This window comes from Rana temporaria, chromosome 1, assembly GCF_905171775.1.
Source record: "Rana temporaria chromosome 1, aRanTem1.1, whole genome shotgun sequence".
Lineage (NCBI taxonomy): Eukaryota > Metazoa > Chordata > Amphibia > Anura > Ranidae > Rana > Rana temporaria.
In genome coordinates this window covers 349,214,856-349,232,561 of record NC_053489.1, presented here as the reverse complement: position 1 = coordinate 349,232,561, position 17,706 = coordinate 349,214,856, and the positions used below count along the sequence as shown (strand labels likewise).

Sequence of the window (17,706 nt, the reverse complement as noted above, 5' to 3'; positions counted from 1 at the left end):
GGGGGGGCTAAAGAATATTGGATGGGGCTGGATCTGGACAGAGGAAGCATTGACAGCGGTTTGAGGACTGAGGGTTTGTCACAATGACAAATAACAATTTTGTCTGAAAGAGTCACGTGACATGTGATGCAACGCGTCGGGAGAAGCCTAGTGACGACATCTACGGTGTTTCAGCATACTAGATGTGGAGTGAGGAGGCACTTGTGCGACTATATACTATAGCTTGTAAATGTAAGTGTTTAGGGTAGAATCTAATGTAAGTCATTCCATCTCCACATGGATGACTTGCTTTCATAGTGGTTTCAAGGACTATCTACAGTAATTTCAAGAAACTGAGTATGGTCCAGAAGCTGCCTGTGTAAATAAATAAAGTACAATTTTTGTTATATACAGAATGATGGGCCTTTTATACTGAGGGTATACTTAAAGCACAACTACAGGAATTAGAAAAAAATCTTCTCTTGCTGATTGAGTAAGGTCACTATCACATGGAGGCGCTTCTAAACTGCCAGTAAAAACACTGAGCGCTTTTGAAGAGCTTTTCAGGAGCTTTTGAAGAGCTTTCCATTCATTTTAATAGAGAGGGGAGTTTTTTAACAGCCCTGCCAGCACACTGCCCCAGTGTGAAAGCATTCATTGATTTTAATGGCTATACGTTTTCGTGAGCTTTTTAGGCGCTGTTTTTAGCGTGAAAGCACCTGAAAAGCTCCTCAGTGTGAAAGTGGTCTAAGGGAAGTTTACAAACGCTGTCAGTTTTTTTGTCATGTGTGTCTGATTGGAAAAATGTTCCTTTGCTTCCTACTAAATCTGGATGAGTGCTTTGCAATACATGTTTAAGCTGGCCAACTGTGTAAAAGTAATCACTCTCTGGCTAGTCCCTATTCTGCTCTGCAAATTGCAAATACTACAGTTGATATAGTGTCAATATGGGGCAAATAGCTACTACTGTACATGTACAGTGCTCAGCATAAATGAGTACACCCCTTTTGAAAAGTACAATTTTATTCAATGGCTCAATAAACACAAACAATTTCCTACGTAAAGCACAAAAAAGGGAGTAAAAAGGAAGGCCCCATAGAAATAAATTAAACTAGGTAGAGAGCGAGGTTAAAACATACACTAGGACATAGAACGGGGGCAAGGGGGGGTAGGGATAAGAAAGAAAAGAGTCAGGGCGATAAAAAAGATAATAGAAAATTGTTAGAAAATGTCTTCCTTTTACTGGTTTCGTGATATATAGTTATATGTATGTATTTTTTATAAATATGAAGAAAATAAATAAAGATTATATAAATCAAAAGGTTGATAATATAAAACTCAGATTACAAAATCTTCAGTTTTACTCAAATTAGTTAATCCAAAAATGAATACACGACAAAAACTATTACATGTAGCATTTTGTATGACCTCCATGATTTGTAAGGACGTTTTTTTTTAGAAAATGTTGAAAACTTTTACCGGTAAGTGTTAACATGTGGTCGCACCCCTTTAGCTGATGGTTTATATACATATAAAAGCTATTAGGATTTGAACACAGGCACATCTTACTTCCCTATTCTTCCAGTCCCATAGCCGAAACAGAAAGTGAGAAGAAATCCCTCCAAAGTGAACAAATCCCTGGTTGTCACCAGGGTCACCAGAGCCAGTGTCCATATTGAAAAACTTACCGTTATGGGAACAATCCAATATGTAAGGTTTTCGTTTACTTTCACTCTCAATATTAAAAGTAAACAGCACCAACAGAGGTGGTGAATATTTCAACTGGCGTAACAGACAGCAAAAAAAAAACTGCCATGTGTTCTAATCCATGTTCACGGTATGCAAAAGTAAAAAAAAAAAAAATGTTGCCTTTAGTTAGACTTTAATACAGTGCACACATTTTTTTAGGGTCAGTCTAGCTGATTTTTTTTTTCAAGTATAAATTTTATTGAAAGGTACAAAAGAAAGGTACAGTACAACTGTGGTCAAATTCGACAGTTCAACAGATATAAAGGTCTACAATAGAAGATTCACACTCAGTCTCCAAGAAGAATGGCATATACCGTATGTCAAACGAAAGAAAATTACATGTTGGTTCAGTGTATAAATCGTACTATTCAACCCAAGAACCAGTCCAAACCACATAAACTAATATACTCAACATTGCTATAATAACTGGTTAGTGTACACTGTCGGGCTACCAGCTACCCTATGACCGTAACCAAATTGGAGGAAGAGATCAGCTTCCGAGTAACGCGAGGCAAAGCCATCAGTTGAAAAGATAAGAGGGTGAAACAGACACAAAATAGAAAAGAAAAGAAAAAAATGGGGGGTGGGTATCTGTTCAACACTAGCGGGATGGACATTGCAAGGGCGTCACCCCACAGGAGGTCTACGCAAGCGCAACCCTCAGGAGTTCAGTAAGGTCTGTTCTTCATCAGATAAAAGGAACAGTCTAGCTGATTTTAAAAGATGCTGAAAAGTAAAATTAATGAACAAATATTTTTTTACCCCTTTGGGGGACTGCAGGGATAAGATCTCTGCATTTGAATACCCAGGTTTGCACACCTCTAAGGCTAGGTTCACACATTTAGTTCACACATGTCTGGCTACGGTTTGCAGTTCTGAGTCCGGTGTAGTTTTGTTCATCAGTTCAGGTGCTATTCAGGTGTGAATTTTTTGTTGAATTCGCACCTAAACCAGACCCAAAATCGCACATGACCCTTGTCAAAATCGGACTGCAGCTGCCCCAGACATGTGTGAACCAGCTCCATTGAAAGCCAGTTCAGTTCACATGTAATGCGAATCAGATGCAGTTAGCCTCCCTGGCGGTATTCCCAAGCGTGACTCATTGTTGATTTTCTCTGCCAGGAGTGGTAACCCAGAGTCACGCTCAGGGTAGCTTTGCAGAGCTGGCAGCGGAGTCCCCTTACCTTCTCCTGGAGATCCAGCAATGTCATCCGCTGTGATCGCCGGCGAGAGTGAAGGCCGGAATCTGACTTCCTGGTTCCATTCCATGTGAGCAGCAGCGGCGCATGGGAGCAGAACTGGGCGGGAATTTCAAAAAGTGAAACACACATAAAAGAGGTGAGACATTGTAATCTGAGAGGATTACACTGTATCACCTCAGATCTGACACTTGATGACTGTACAGTGCCCCTACCTGCCATTTTACTGTCATTTGTGCCCAAATCTTTATAACATGGCATCAAAAACACGCCACTTTACTACAAAAGCGCTTTTGGACCAGTTGAGTGACAGCGACAGCGACACAGAGTTGCTCGCAGAACTGAGCAATAGTGAGTCGTGGGGAAATGTGTCGTCTGACACTGACACTGATCTGGCAAGTGACAACGACAATGATCCTGCACCTGACCTCAGCGATGTGCGCATTTGGTGCCCTATTGACTGCGATATGGACCAGGTAGCACCCCCAAGATGTTGAGCATGACAACCCTCTGGCATACCTGCAATTATTCCCCACTGAGGAGGTAATTGACACAGAGACCAATTGCTACCAAGAGCAGCAATCCGCTACGCTGCATGCCAGGTTTTCCAGAAGCAGAAAGTGGGAACCGGTGACCAAAGAGGACATCTGGCAGTTTCTGGGACTCATCATTCTTCAGTGGGTGGTGGGGAAACCGCTCCAAAAATAGTACTGGACCACTAATAAGTTACTGGCCACTACGTTTTTTGGCACCGTGATGTCAGAATACCGGTTTTCTCTCATCATGAAGTATTTCCACTTCACGAACAATGAAGAATTTGATGAGGCCACGCATCCTGTGCCCAAACTAAAACAAATCTGGGAGGTATGCCAAATTCTTGTGACCAATTTCCAGCGCACCTACGTGCCAGAAAGAGACGTCAGCGTGGATGAAAGTTTGATGGCCTACAAGAAACGCCTAAGCTGGATACAGTTTATTGCATCCAAAAGAGCGTGGTTTGGCATAAAATCCTCCATGCTCTGCGAGTCATCCACCAGATACATCTGGAATTCGGTCATTTACATTGGTAAAGGCACAAAGTTCAACCCCAGGTACAGTGGCTTTGGGATGGCCTCATCATCTGTCCTTACACTGCTGGAGTCATTTCTGAACCAGGGATATTGTGTGACCACAGACAATTTCTACACATCTCTGGAACTGTAAGGTTTTGCTACAAAACAAGACTGATGCGTATAGTACCGTTAGGCCTAACCGATGTAACATGCCATCTATGTTTGCCAAGAAAAAAACTCAAAACCAGAGAAATAGTTGCCTAGCTGAAGGGTAAGAAGATGGCAATGCAATGGCGAGACAAGAAGGACGTGTGTCTCATGAGTACTGTGCACAATAACTCCATTGCCCTGGGCCACACAAAAGGTGGGAAAGATGTGCTGAAGCCGCAAGTCGTGATAGACTTAAATAACAAAATGGGAGGTGTCGACAGAGCCGATCAGGCAATGAAATTTGCCTGAGAAGATTTTCAGGCATCTTATGGAACAATGCCTTTGGAATGCATAAATCCTGTACAGAGCAAAGAGTGACAAGCCTCTTGTTCATTCTGTTTTTATCTGGAAGGTGGCTGAGCAGATTTTTGTCAACCACCAGACGCCATCAGTAGCTGTGAACAGACCTGGATGACGTGCTGTTGACGTTGTCAACCCAGAATGCCTGACTGGTCGTCACTTTATGGACTACATACCGTCAACCGCAAAAAAGGCAGCACCTACCAGGATGTGCGTGGTTTGCTGTTCAAAGAGAGATGGCAATGGAAAGAAAGTCCGAAAATAAAGCAGGTTCCATTGTCCTGATTGTGACGTCTGGCTTTGTGCTGTACCTTGTTTCAAAATGTATCACACTCAGGATGTTTATTGAATTTTCTTTGTTTGACAAATTTCATTATTTTGTATTACATTATTGAATACAATTATATTATTTATTCGATTATAATTCATGATTTTGTGTTTCAAACTTTATCACATCTGGGATGTCTACTATAGTCTTGTTTGGTCAGGTTTAAGTAAGTAATTGAAAGAGATTAGATTACTGGACATCCGACCACCCTCTCATCCTGGTAAATTCACTGCGAGCACACACAGAAACAAGTTAAGAAGTATACTTTATTGACTCGTACGAGGAGACAAGTTACAACAAAAGGACAGATATTTGCCTACTGGTTCTGACCGCCTGCCACATGTGCGATAGGGCTGCATGGACAAACAGTCAGCCTGATAGATGCCTATCTGAACAGATAATTGCCCATTGGTTTTCACCCCCATGACCCGTGCAATAGGGCAGCATACACAGAGGTCAGCCTTATGAGCTCCTATCTGACTTGTCTGACTAACAATTGTAAAACTGGCATTTATATACCCTCACAAGTCTTATCTCAGCCATCTCTCCTAGATGTGATTGGTTGCTAAGATCTATGTCAATGTAACACCTGTCCTACAACCAGACAAACTTAATTATTCCTAGAATTCCATTTCCTATATGTTCATTAAAAATTATTTATAACTGGTTTTGTCCAATTAAAGACATCTGTGTAGAGGCAGTCTGGCACCCAGCTGTGTTAGCCACAACTTCAAGGATGACAGATTAATTACTTTCGGAGAATGAACTTTCAACAACCCCACCTTATCTGTTATGTCTCACTAAGGTACTGTATTATTTATTTTATATATATATATATATATATATATATATATATATATATATATATATATATATATATATATATATATATATATACAGTGGGGCAAAAAAGTATTTAGTCAGCCACCAATTGTGCAAGTTCTCCCACTTAAAAAGACGAGAGAGGCCTGTAATTGTCATCATAGGCATACCTCAACTATGAGAGACAAATTATGGAAAAAAAATCCAGACAATCACATTGCCTGATTTGGAAAGAATTTATTTGCAAATTATGGTGGAAAATAAGTATTTGGTCAATATCAAAAGTTCATCTCAATACTTTGTTATAAATCCTTTGTTGGCAATGACAGAGGTCAAACGTTTTCTGTAAGTCTTCACAAGGTTGTTATTTTAAGGGGAAAAAAGTGCGCGATATACGCCGATAAATACGGTACATACATACAAGCTAATTACTTTATTCAATATTGTCTAATTAATTATATATTTTATTCAATTTACATAACTTTCCCAAAACACCCAATTATTTTTAACCACCTGTTATGAGAGGTTAACTCTTATCTTATCTTCTGTGATTTATATTTCAACCACTGTCAGAATGTTCCCTGTCTAATTAGTGAACTTACAATGAAAACAGTAATTACTAAGATTTGCAGGCCTACAATACATAACACCAAATTTCCATGCAAAAAATTGTACCGCTTTTGGTAAAAAATTCCTGTCATAATCATACCGCCAGGGAGGTTAAAAATGAATCAGATGGGAACTGCAATGGGAACTGAGCTTAACTGTATTTGAATTAATTGGTAAATGCAATAAGAGAAGCAATAACACTCTTTCTGGTACAGAAGAAATTAGACTTTAGGGTGGTTAGAAAGTGAGCAGAGGACCACTGCTCAAATTACAAAGATCCTACCCCAGACTCCCCTTGTAGCTAAACTGCTGGGTGGGCCTACACATCTGCACACACACTGTGAAGCATGTGCACAAACATGCACACTCCTGCATGCCTCATCTCTATGCACAGACCTGCAAGCAAGGACACGAGCATGTACAGGTGCCTCACCTATCTAACAGGTATTCCCTGATAAGGTTGGTCACACGACCTTTCCAGTTGAGCCTATTACAAAGCTGTGCTATAGACACCTCTGGTCACAGTTAATTAAGAAAAAAACACAAAAAAAAATGCACAAGGTTTTATACATTTTCCTTTCACTTCTTACCCAGCCTGCCTCCACTGGCAGTGGCATGATGTAATTAACATATAAGCAGCTCCCTATCCAGGTCATCTAATGTTGCCATCTAATGTATTTGGCCATCTTAATGTCAGTGATATAGAGATCCGAGATAATCCAACTACAACTTTGGAAATACTGTTGCGTTTTTGTGAGTATAGGGTTTGGGGAAGGGTAGCATGTTTATCGTTTTCAGCAAAAGATGTTAAAGGGCAGTGCATGGAAATTATGTTATTGAACCAAGAACATAAAAAAAAAAGGCAGTATGTATTTTAGTATTTACGGTTCCAAGTACTAAGGACTAGATAATTTATGTTTTGCTCACTCTGGCAGCTAAATTTAATTACTACAAGTGTGTCTCTGCTTGGTTTTCCAGTACTGTGCCCAGCACTTTTAGCATTTCCGGTTGGCAGGGTAAGAAATACTATCTTCCAAGAATTTTAAATTGAGTCCATGTGTTTCATATACTGTATGTAGCTCATCAGTCTCCAACTGTTTTAAAATCGATGTCTTATATCTTAGGTGCTACAGACTGGACCTCTTGGTTTAATGTAGACCACCCAGGTGATGATGGAGATTTTGAAACCATAGAGGCGATTCGCTTCTATTACCCACATCGTTTGTGCCTCAGACCTGTTGCCATTGAGGCCAGAACAACAGAATGGGCTACTCCAAAGGACACAAAGGAAGTTGTACACACTGATCCAGAGAAAGGTTTCTGGTGCATCAACAAAGAGCAGAAAAAAGGTTACAACTGCTCTAACTACCATGTTCGGTTTCAGTGCCCACTTGGTAAGTAAAGAATCTACAATACTTACTATATAATACCACTGCTAAAGGGGAACCCCATGCTGGCCTGTTATACCTTTAATCCTAATGAGAGATGAAGTAATATAGGCACTAGTGGGGTGTCCCTTTAAATAGCGATAGAATAGCAGTGTTAAAAAATGCAAGGCCTTGCCGTTGTCTTCACCGGCAGTTGGAGCTCAAAGAATCAAGACTTTTAAATGTGGCACAGTGGTATGCAGTCAAGGCAAAGAAGCTGAGACTGACCAGTAGTAATCCTTAAAGTAATCCAGGTGTAAGGTGTAGTGTAGTGTCCTGTGGAGTATGGTAGTGAATGGTACTGAGTTTGTGGGCAGGTGTCTTCTCACCAATCTGGAGACAGTGTAGGAACTTTGCGAAGAGCGATCCAAGTTGATTCTTCCTTCTGCAGAACGAACAGGGATGACGGTCTGGCTGCTGGAACAGTGAATCGTCTGATCCTGCTGTTTACAGCGATGCTGCGGTAGTGCCCCTCGTGCCCCTCGTGTAGCAAGTGGCGTTAGATTAAATAAAAAAAGTTGGGCTTAATATACATTGAAATGGTTAAAGAAAATACAAGCTAAAATAGTATATTTTCTGACTGCCTCACATTATAAAACATCCTGTGATTAATCATATGGGAGACAGGCCGTTGCAGCCATTGGCATGGCAGTAGCACTGCTGTCTGTCAGTGACAGATGGAGTCCAGTTCCAAACCCAAAATCTGATCAGTTTAGCGCCTAGGTTTTATAATATGCAGCACAGTGCTCAATATAAGAGTCACATAGCATTATTTTTATGCTGTTTTTCAATTTAAATACTAAAGACCCCAGCATGCTATCAGCAGCATTTTCTTGAGAAGTTTATGCGCTATGCTAGAAGAGGATTGAGCTAATAAACATCCCTTTCCCTTCAATATTTGTAACAGAAGTCTCTTGTTAACTGATTAATCTATTTACAGATTACTTTTAAAATGATCTTGTGCCACAAAGTTGCATAGAATGCCCCATCCTTGTGACTTAAAGCGGAGTTCCACCCTAAAAATGAACTTTCTATTCATTTCCATTTAAAAAAAAACGTTTTTTTTTTTTCATATTTAATTCCTTTATTTTATTTTATGGTCAAGGTCACAGAAATTTAACATAACATATACCATGCGTACATAATCATATAGTTATTATTCCTTCAATCTTACAGAAGATTAGCAAGAAAAACAAGAGGGAATCAAGAAATAAAAAAAGAAAAACCAAAACAATTACCAACCTAGTCCCTTTATCCTGTTCTTATGCTAACCAGCTTCTTGTCCATAGCTTCTTTTTTTGTTTCCTGAAGACCCCTATATTAACCTCACAAGTCTTTCCCCATTCTGTTCCCTTGTCCTTTCAAATGCCCTATCTAACCCCTCCTTAAACATAAAACCAAAACAAACCTCGACGAAAAAGAGAGAAAAGAAAATGGGGGTAAGACCCCCCCCCACCCCCGCCCCTCCCCCTCCCCGCCGGAGACGGGCGGATCCTCCCTTAATTCATCTCTTCGACCTCCCCCATCATACTTCTACCCTAGTGGGCTCTTCTCTCCCCATTCTATTCCTCCAATAGTCTCTTCCCTTCTTCCGTACTCATAAACTGATTCCAGCCTGTCCATATTTCTACATACTGTTACCTTTTGTTCCGGGCTGAGAGAATCAAGTGCTCTATGGCTCCAGTCTCTCTCACTCTATTGAGCCATCTCGCAATAGAGGGTGGTCTACTATCTCTCCACTGTAATGTTATTCCATTTTTGGCTGTATTTATCAGGTGACATATCACCGACTTTTTATACTCTCGCACTGGGATTTGTGAACTATGGAGCAGAAAAAAAGCCAGGTCATCCGGAATCTGGAACTCCGTAAATTTTTGAACAATTCTCTGAACTTCCTTCCAGTATTCTCTTACTTTTACACAGGACCAAAAAATATGCAGCAAGGTTCCCTGCTCCAGACCACATCTCCAACAGTACTCTGAGTTTTCTTGGGAAAATGTATGCAGCTTTACTGGTGTGTAATACCATTGGGACAATAGTTTATAATTGGATTCCTGTATTCGCGTGGATATTGAGGAGTTTAATGCTAGATGAATTATACGTTTACGTTGAATCTGTGAGAAGTTTCTCCCCAAATCTCTTTCCCATTTACCCAATACCGGCAGCTCGAAATCCTCCTGGGGAGAGTTCAATATTTTATACATCTTTGAGCTCACTCTTTTTATTGGTTCCTCCTCATCACAATATTGTTCAAATTTTGTTAGTTGTCGCCGGAAGTTAGATGGTTGTCCCAGGGATCTTAAAAAATAACTTATTTGAAATGCTTGCCAAAAACTTAACTCATAATTCCCCCCTCTCTTCGTTAGGACCTCAATTGATGGCCACGTGTCAGCTTGCAGAAAATGTGATACCTGCACCTTGCCCCTTTCTTTTAATTTATTAAAAACTGCTCCTACTGTACCTGGTATAAACTCTGGGTTCCCTAATATAGGGAACAGGGGAGAGTAATTTGTTGAAAATTTTGGATTTTTGCATATTTTGGATGCAATTAACAACGTTGGGCCGATTATAGGATGTTTCTTCATCTTACTTGGTAGTATATTATAGCACCAAGGAGCCCTACTTAGTGCTATTGGGCAAATCTGCTGTTCTACCTCAACCCACCTTTTATAGTGCCCATTTCTGCACCAATCTATCAATCTCGTCAAGTGTGCCGCTTGGTAGTATTTGGCAATGTCTGGAACTGCCATTCCCCCAAAACACTTGGGTAACCTCATCACCTCTTTTTTTATCCTTGGCTTTTTCCCTGCCCAGATGAATTTCATCAGGAGGGCATTAATTTGCCGGAGAAAGACCGGTGGTATAGTTGTCGGCAGAGTTTGAAACAAACACGTAATTTTTGGCAAAATGCTCATCTTGACTATATTTATTCTGCCGAACCATGAATGTAGTCCATGTTGCCATTTCTCAAGCAGCGTTCTTACTGAATTAAGAAGTGGTGGGAAATTTATTTTAAAAACTTCTTTTATATTTACTGGAATCAGGGTACCCAAGTATTTTAGCGCGGTCTTCCACTTAAAACCAAAGTTTTGTTGTATAATCGACTGTTTCTGGGGTGTCATTGACACACTCATTGCTTCAGATTTTGCCTGGTTTATTTTTAGATTGGAGAGCTCTCCGAATTTAGCGATTTCTTTGACGAGATTGGGAAGAGAGACATGTGGGTTTGATATAGCGAACAGCAGATCATCTGCGAATGCTGATACTTTATGCCCCCCCCCTATCTGGATACCCTGTATGTCCGGGTTTTGGCATATTTTGTTTAATAAAGGCTCCAAAGATAGCACGAATAGTAACGGTGACAGGGGACATCCCTGTCGTGTTCCATTTGTGATTTGGAAAGTTTTGGAAAATATCCCGTTAACTCTCACTGCGGCACGCGGACCTGTGTAGACACTCCCAATCCATCTTAACATATTCTAACCCAGGCCTACGTGTCTCAGCACTGAGAACAGGAAATTCCAACTCATTCTATCAAAAGCCTTCTCGGCATCGGTATTTAGGAACACGCAAGGGATGTCCCCGTCAGTCGCCTCTTGCACCAGATTGAGGACCCTTATTGTACCATCTCTTGCCTTCCGTGTTGGAACGAATCCCACCTGATCCATGTCCACTAACCCGTTTAGCCAGACTTGGATCCGTCTTGCTAATAACTTCGTGAAAAGTTTTAGATCAGAGTTTAGCAATGAAATCGGCCTATAGCTGCTGCACTCCGCCAGATCCTTCCCCTCTTTGGGGATGACTATAATATGAGCTAATAAAGTGTCCGGTGGAAATTCAGCAGTCTGGCCTACTGCATTGAAAACCTTTTCTTAATCTGCCTAGTTTCTGGTCCTAGGTGGTTCAACTTCCTGTCCTAAGACCCCATTGCCTCCTGGGAAATGATGACAATCATTTCCCAGGAGTCTCTGGGCATTACTGTGCCTAAAAATCGCCCAGCATGCACCTCTCCCTGAAAAGCAGGAAGAAAAAGGAACTGGGCTTTACATGCCCACACATATGATGGATACGGCCACAACAGCTGGAGGATATAAGGCAAGTGTTTGCAATGATTTCTGGAACAATTGGGGAGCTATTAATATGTTTTAGGGGCTATTTAATGTGATTAATTTTAGCTTGCAAAAAAAAAAAAAAATTATGCCTGGAACCCCCGCTTTAATCTATCCTCCATGAAAAGTTAAAGACAAAAGAAAAATTTGACAAAGAAAGTAAAAAAGAAAAGTAAAGAAAACCCCAATTTGTTCAAATTCCCTACACAGTACAGATTATAATATTTGTGAAAAGACAAGGGAGAAACACACAAGCGCAACTGGGATTTACATGTAGCACTACCCCCGAAGGAGCTGCTGGTTTGTTTTGGGCCTATGCTCTGGCTATCAACCCCTGAAACTGTCTCGAACACTCCCTTGGCACAACTGGTATCAGTAAGAATTGTGGACCCCACTGACTGCTGAGAAGCACAATATTTTATTACACCACAGTAAATATGCAAATAAATGGTTACCTTGTGTTGTACTGGTTTTACAGGATAATAGAGAGACTGCACACAGATTTGAACTTAACCAAGGAAGCTTTACTTGGTAAAACATAAAAATAAAAGAACAAAGGTAAAACAGATAGTGGAATACTTACAGGGCCCTGCAAGAGTCAGTAATAGCAACAAGTAAATACAGATTGGATTATGGTAATTATACGGACCTGTGTAAGCGCACAGCAAAGGGATTCCTTCAGTAAGATATATTCACACTGAAGCACCTCTCCTACAGGCCTCACCCAGCTCTCACTGACAACAATGCTGTGCAGCTTAATATAACCAAACACTTAGCTAGAAATATATATATATATATATGTATCAGCAACTCACTTTGCCTTAAAGGCAGTCTTTAAATAAGGTACCACACCAGGGTAGTTTGGTTGATCAGACCAAACGTCAATATGATCGTTTTAACTGTTCAGGCATATATTAGTTGCATGCGGTGGTGCATAATGGTTGATTTGTAATCCGGAAAAGGGAACAGATAAACTGATGAATGATGCCCGGGTAATCAAATCACAATGGCAAGTCTAGATGATTCACCCTCCTGCAATACAGTCAGTATACTTGGGCAGGTGTCCGTCTCACCCAACTAGGCCTGGCCTTTCCGGATTGCTCCATCTGTGAAACTCCGATCCGCGGTCTTTCCGACACCAACAGTTCCCGGTCCTCACACGGGTCACTGTTGAGCTGGGACACAGTCCGGTCACTCCGCCAGGGATCCTCTCTTTCCCAATGGACGATCCGCACAGGCGTGGATAGGTCTTCGAGACTCCGGCCTAGGCTTCCGAAGAGACACCTCACACAGGTGTCCTCCTTGGTTGAAGAGGCGGTCCAGAGAGAGCACGCCAAAGACGTTCTCCCCCTAAATTCCTTCACCCAGCAGGCTGTGCAGGGTGCAAAGTACTTTGGGATTGCACAGTTGCACACTGAGTATTGTAGTCTATCAATTAACCAGGGCAATGGAGTCTTTATCTCCCTGTACTTCAATTCCCACAATTCCTCGCTGCACCAGTGTAAAACCAAATAGAAGGTGGCTATCCAACAACTGGCCACTGGAGGGAGCTAAGTTCCTTCTATATCTGTAAATGGTAGTCTTTTAACCATATAGAAAGTGATACCTTGCTACATACACTTGTGTGTTTTTCTCTTCATCTTTTCACAGTTGCTGGATTACAAGTACCCATTCTGGTTAAAGAGCAGTACCTCCATAGGTAGAAATGCTGCTTAATAATTAGCACTTTGGGCTACCCACACCAACAATCTTTAAGTGTGTGTGTGCTGTAACACATACATTATTCAAATATTGTGTGTCATTTATTGTTTCCAATATTTTCTTTTCTTTTTGACATATTGATTATTGTATACATTACCTATTTAGAGCAGCGTTTTTTAATTGTTGTGCGCTGTGGTTTGTTTGGGTTGTATTAGCCCCTTCAATTTTTGCACCAGATTATAATAATTGCCTACTATGGTTGACAATAGAGCTGATTGGGTCACTGCTCATGCATTGTGAGCCAGTTTGAAAAACAAGTGGGTTGGAAAATCAACGAGTTTCAAAAATTTCAATTCTCTTGAATGATAGTGTCCATATTTGTCCAAATTATAAAAAAAAATATTGACACTTTTGGAAGAGACTTACTAAAGAACTGGAGCACTCAAAATCTGATGCAGATGGTAGCCAATCAGCTTCTAACTTCAGCTTGTTCAAATAAGCTTTGACAATAAAACCTGGAAGCTGATTGGTTTCTATGCAGAGCTGCAACAGATTTTGCACTCTCCAGATTTAGTAAATTCCCCCCTATTGAATCATGATTGTGTGGATCTCCTAAAACATTTAATGGAATGAAAAGGGAGAAAAGCGGCCTGCATATATATATATATATATATATATATATATATATATATATATATATATATATATATATATATTACATCAGACTGTACTTGTGAGAAATAAATGGTGTGTTTTATTGGCTCTAGAATAATTATACATGTAACATGATGCACACATACTGTACCATTCAACACTTCACGGTTTACATCTTGTCTAATGTCACTTTGTACAATGACAGATCTGCTGTACTGGTCACACTGGACTCCTTGGAGTACCTGCTCTCCGACAAGCTGTGGAGGAATGGGAATCCAGATAAGAAGACGCTCCTGTATCACTGTGCAACCTGCAGTTACACTGAGCCTGGAAAAATGTTTGGGAGAAGCTACAGAACGAAGGGTCTGTGTTTCCTCCTCGTGTGTTGGTGAGAATCATGAGTGCCAAGAAAGTGATATGATCCAGATAAATTAAAGCAGTAATAAACCCAAAAACTAACATGTATTATATTGCAACTTGTAGCAGTTAGAGGGTTGAGACAAAATATTTACCACTGGTAGGATTGTCTGCAATGATCAGCTTTTATTTATTTATGTAAGACCTTTAAGCCCCGGACCATTTTGTTGCTAAATGCCCAGGCCAGGTTTTGCGATTCGGCACTGCGTCGCTTTAACAGACAATTGCGCGGTCGTGCGACATGGCTCCCAAACAAAATTGGCGTCCTTTTTCCCCCCACAAATAGAGCTTTTTTTTTGGTGGTATTTGATCACCTCTGCGGTTTTTATTTTTTGCGCTATAAACAAAAATAGAGCGACAATTTTGAAAAAAATGCAATACAATTTTATCGAGTCTCCCTATAAAAAGGGATCACTCAATCGTTGCAGCCGCCACAGTGAAGCACGGGGAAGCCGTGTTTACATACGGCTCTCCCCGTTCTTCATCTCCAGGGAGCGATCGCGATGGGGCGGCTATAAACGAATAGCCGCGCCGTCGTCCCGGATCGCTCCCCGCGGGTTACCGACCGCCGCATGTACCGGGGGGGGGGGGGGGGTCCCGATCGGACCCCCGACCCGTGGAAAGGCGGGGACGTACATGTACGCCCATATGCCTGTACGTGCCATTCTGTGGACGTACATGTACATGCGGCGGGCGTTAACCAGTTAACCCAAAATGTTTTTTTTATTTAACTGCTTAAAAAGTGTAATTTGGAGTTCAGTTTGTTAGTGTATTAAAATCTGCTAGTGCATATAACACTCCCCTCCCCCAGACTGACAATGTGGCTGTCCAAAAATGTCTCTGTTGCTCCTTCATCCAGAATGGAAGTACTCTAATACAGAAGGGGTGTTACTGGCCAGATCACTAGATAACAGCAACCATATCTAATGATTGGCAAGCTGCAATAAATTACATTTTTGGTTTTGAGTTTAATACCACGTTAAAGTTGAGCTGAACATACACACAATTCAAATTACTTATGTGTTAGATGCTATAAATGTAATTTAAACTACTGATATTATAAATACCTATAATCATTATGGTGGCTTCCATAAGTTACTGCGTTTCAGGACCCAGAGTGAGGTTTAGAAACAGCATTTTGAGTAATTGCATTGCTCATTGTTGCCAATTAAAATCCATGTACTGGCAGCCTGTCGGGTTTTTGCCAAACAATCGGTGCTGTTGGCTATAGCATTATTATATTCTAACAGCATGGAAGTTTCCCCTCTATTAGAATACAATAGCTCATTGAATGTGTGGACGTGGGAATAAGCAAATTTTTTGTGGGTTGATTGAAAAAAATTTAATGTATGTATTACAGTAAAACTGCACATTTTAGAGTGACCTCTTATTGTGGCCAGCCTAAGGCACACCTGTGCTATATTCATGCTGTCTAATCAGCATCTTGCTATGCCACACCTGTAAGGTGGATGGATGATCTCGGCAAAGGAGAAGTGCTCACTAACATAGGTTTAGCCCTGGTTCACATTGGTACGATTTGAGATGCGATTTGACATGTCAGATCGCATCTCAATTTGGCGGCATTTGCCGGCAATGGCACCATCCTAATCGGTGCGACGCCGCATTTGCAGCGCTGCACCGATTTCAAAAAGTAGTTTCTGTACTACTTTTTGCGATTTCAGAAACCTGCACAGATGTCTCTGTAATCGCGGCCGAAATCGGGACTGTCAGCGGGAGTGAAATTGTGCGAGTTCACTTCACTCCCGCAGCCCAGTGTGAACCTGGGCTTAGACAGATTTGTAAACAATATTTGAGAGAAATAGGCCTTTTGTGTACAAAGAAAAAGTCAATGCTCTAGCAAAGCGCGGTGACGTACAACACGTACGACGGCAATATAAAGGGGAAGTTCCATGCGGATGGCGCCACCCTTGGGGCTGCTTTAGCTGTTTTCGTGTTAGTAAAAGACGATTCACGATTTTCTGTCTGTTACAGCGTGATGAATGTGCTTACTCCATTACGAACGGTTGTTTTACCAGAATGAGCGCTCCCGTCTCATAACTTGCTTCTGAGCATGCACAGATTTTTCACGTCGTTAAAGCCCACACACGACCATTTTTTACAACCCAAAAAACTACAACGTTAAAAACGTTGTTAAAAAAAAAAATTTTGCCCATTTTTTACAACCCTGACAAAATGCTCTGAAGCCTACACACAATCGTTTTTAATGACATTAAAAAAAAAACGTAATTTTTTAGAACTCGAAAAATTATATAGGTAGATTCACGCAATTTAGAGAGGCAAGTGCAGTATTCACAAAGCATTTGCTCCATAAGTTGCGTCGGCGTAGCGGAAATTGGCCGGCGTAAGACAGCCTAATTCAAATGTGGAAAAGGTGGGCGTTTTTTATGGAAATCATTTGTGACCTCACGTAAATGACGCTTCGAACGAATGGCGCATGCGCCGTCCGTGGACGTATCCCAGTGTGCGCGCTCCAAATCACGTCGCAAATAGTCAATGCTTTCGACGTGAACGTAACCTACGCCCAGCCCTATTCTGAATCGACTTACGCAAACGGCGTAAAACGTGAAAAATACGACGCTGTGCCGACGTCCATACTTAACATTGGCTGCGCCATCTTTTTGGTGGTTTATCTTTACGCCTGAAAACGCCTTACGTAAACGGCGTATCTTTACTGCGACGGCCGTGCGTATGCTCGTGAATAGGCGTATCTTGCTGATTTACATGCAACATTTAAGCGTATCTCAGTTTGAGCATACGCTTAAATGTACGATGGCGCGGATCCGGAGTTACGACGACGTATCTACTGATACGCCGTCGTAACTGTACATGAATCCAGCTAATAGTGTGTACGCGGCATCAGAGTAAGGAACAGAAAAAAATATATTTTTGTCGAATTGTTTGATCATTTTCTTTCTTCATGTATTGTAAAAATGCGAATAAACTGCTAACGCTCCTAAAAACGTCTAAAAGCTACTAAGGCGCTACTACAAGCCAGCACAAAAACACTATTATCAACATTTTTAATCCAGGGGTTTTTTTTCTAGCACTTTGTGAGCTTATAAAAAATATAAATGACGGCAGAATGGTGCGGCTCTTTTTCTGGGACGACATCATATAATGGCGTTCCAG

At 41.1% G+C, this 17,706-nt stretch overlaps 1 protein-coding gene across 2 annotated transcripts in view; it reads left to right on the top strand.

The window, feature by feature from the left end:
- Positions 1-17,706, top strand: part of CILP2 (cartilage intermediate layer protein 2) — an 86,626-nt gene that overhangs the window by 42,610 nt on the left and 26,310 nt on the right. For both annotated transcript variants that reach the window (XM_040320539.1, XM_040320550.1), the window contains exons 2-3: positions 7,373-7,642; positions 14,345-14,527. In XM_040320539.1, coding sequence (XP_040176473.1) covers positions 7,373-7,642; positions 14,345-14,527 — 453 coding nt within the window. The remainder of the gene's footprint in view (positions 1-7,372; positions 7,643-14,344; positions 14,528-17,706) is intronic.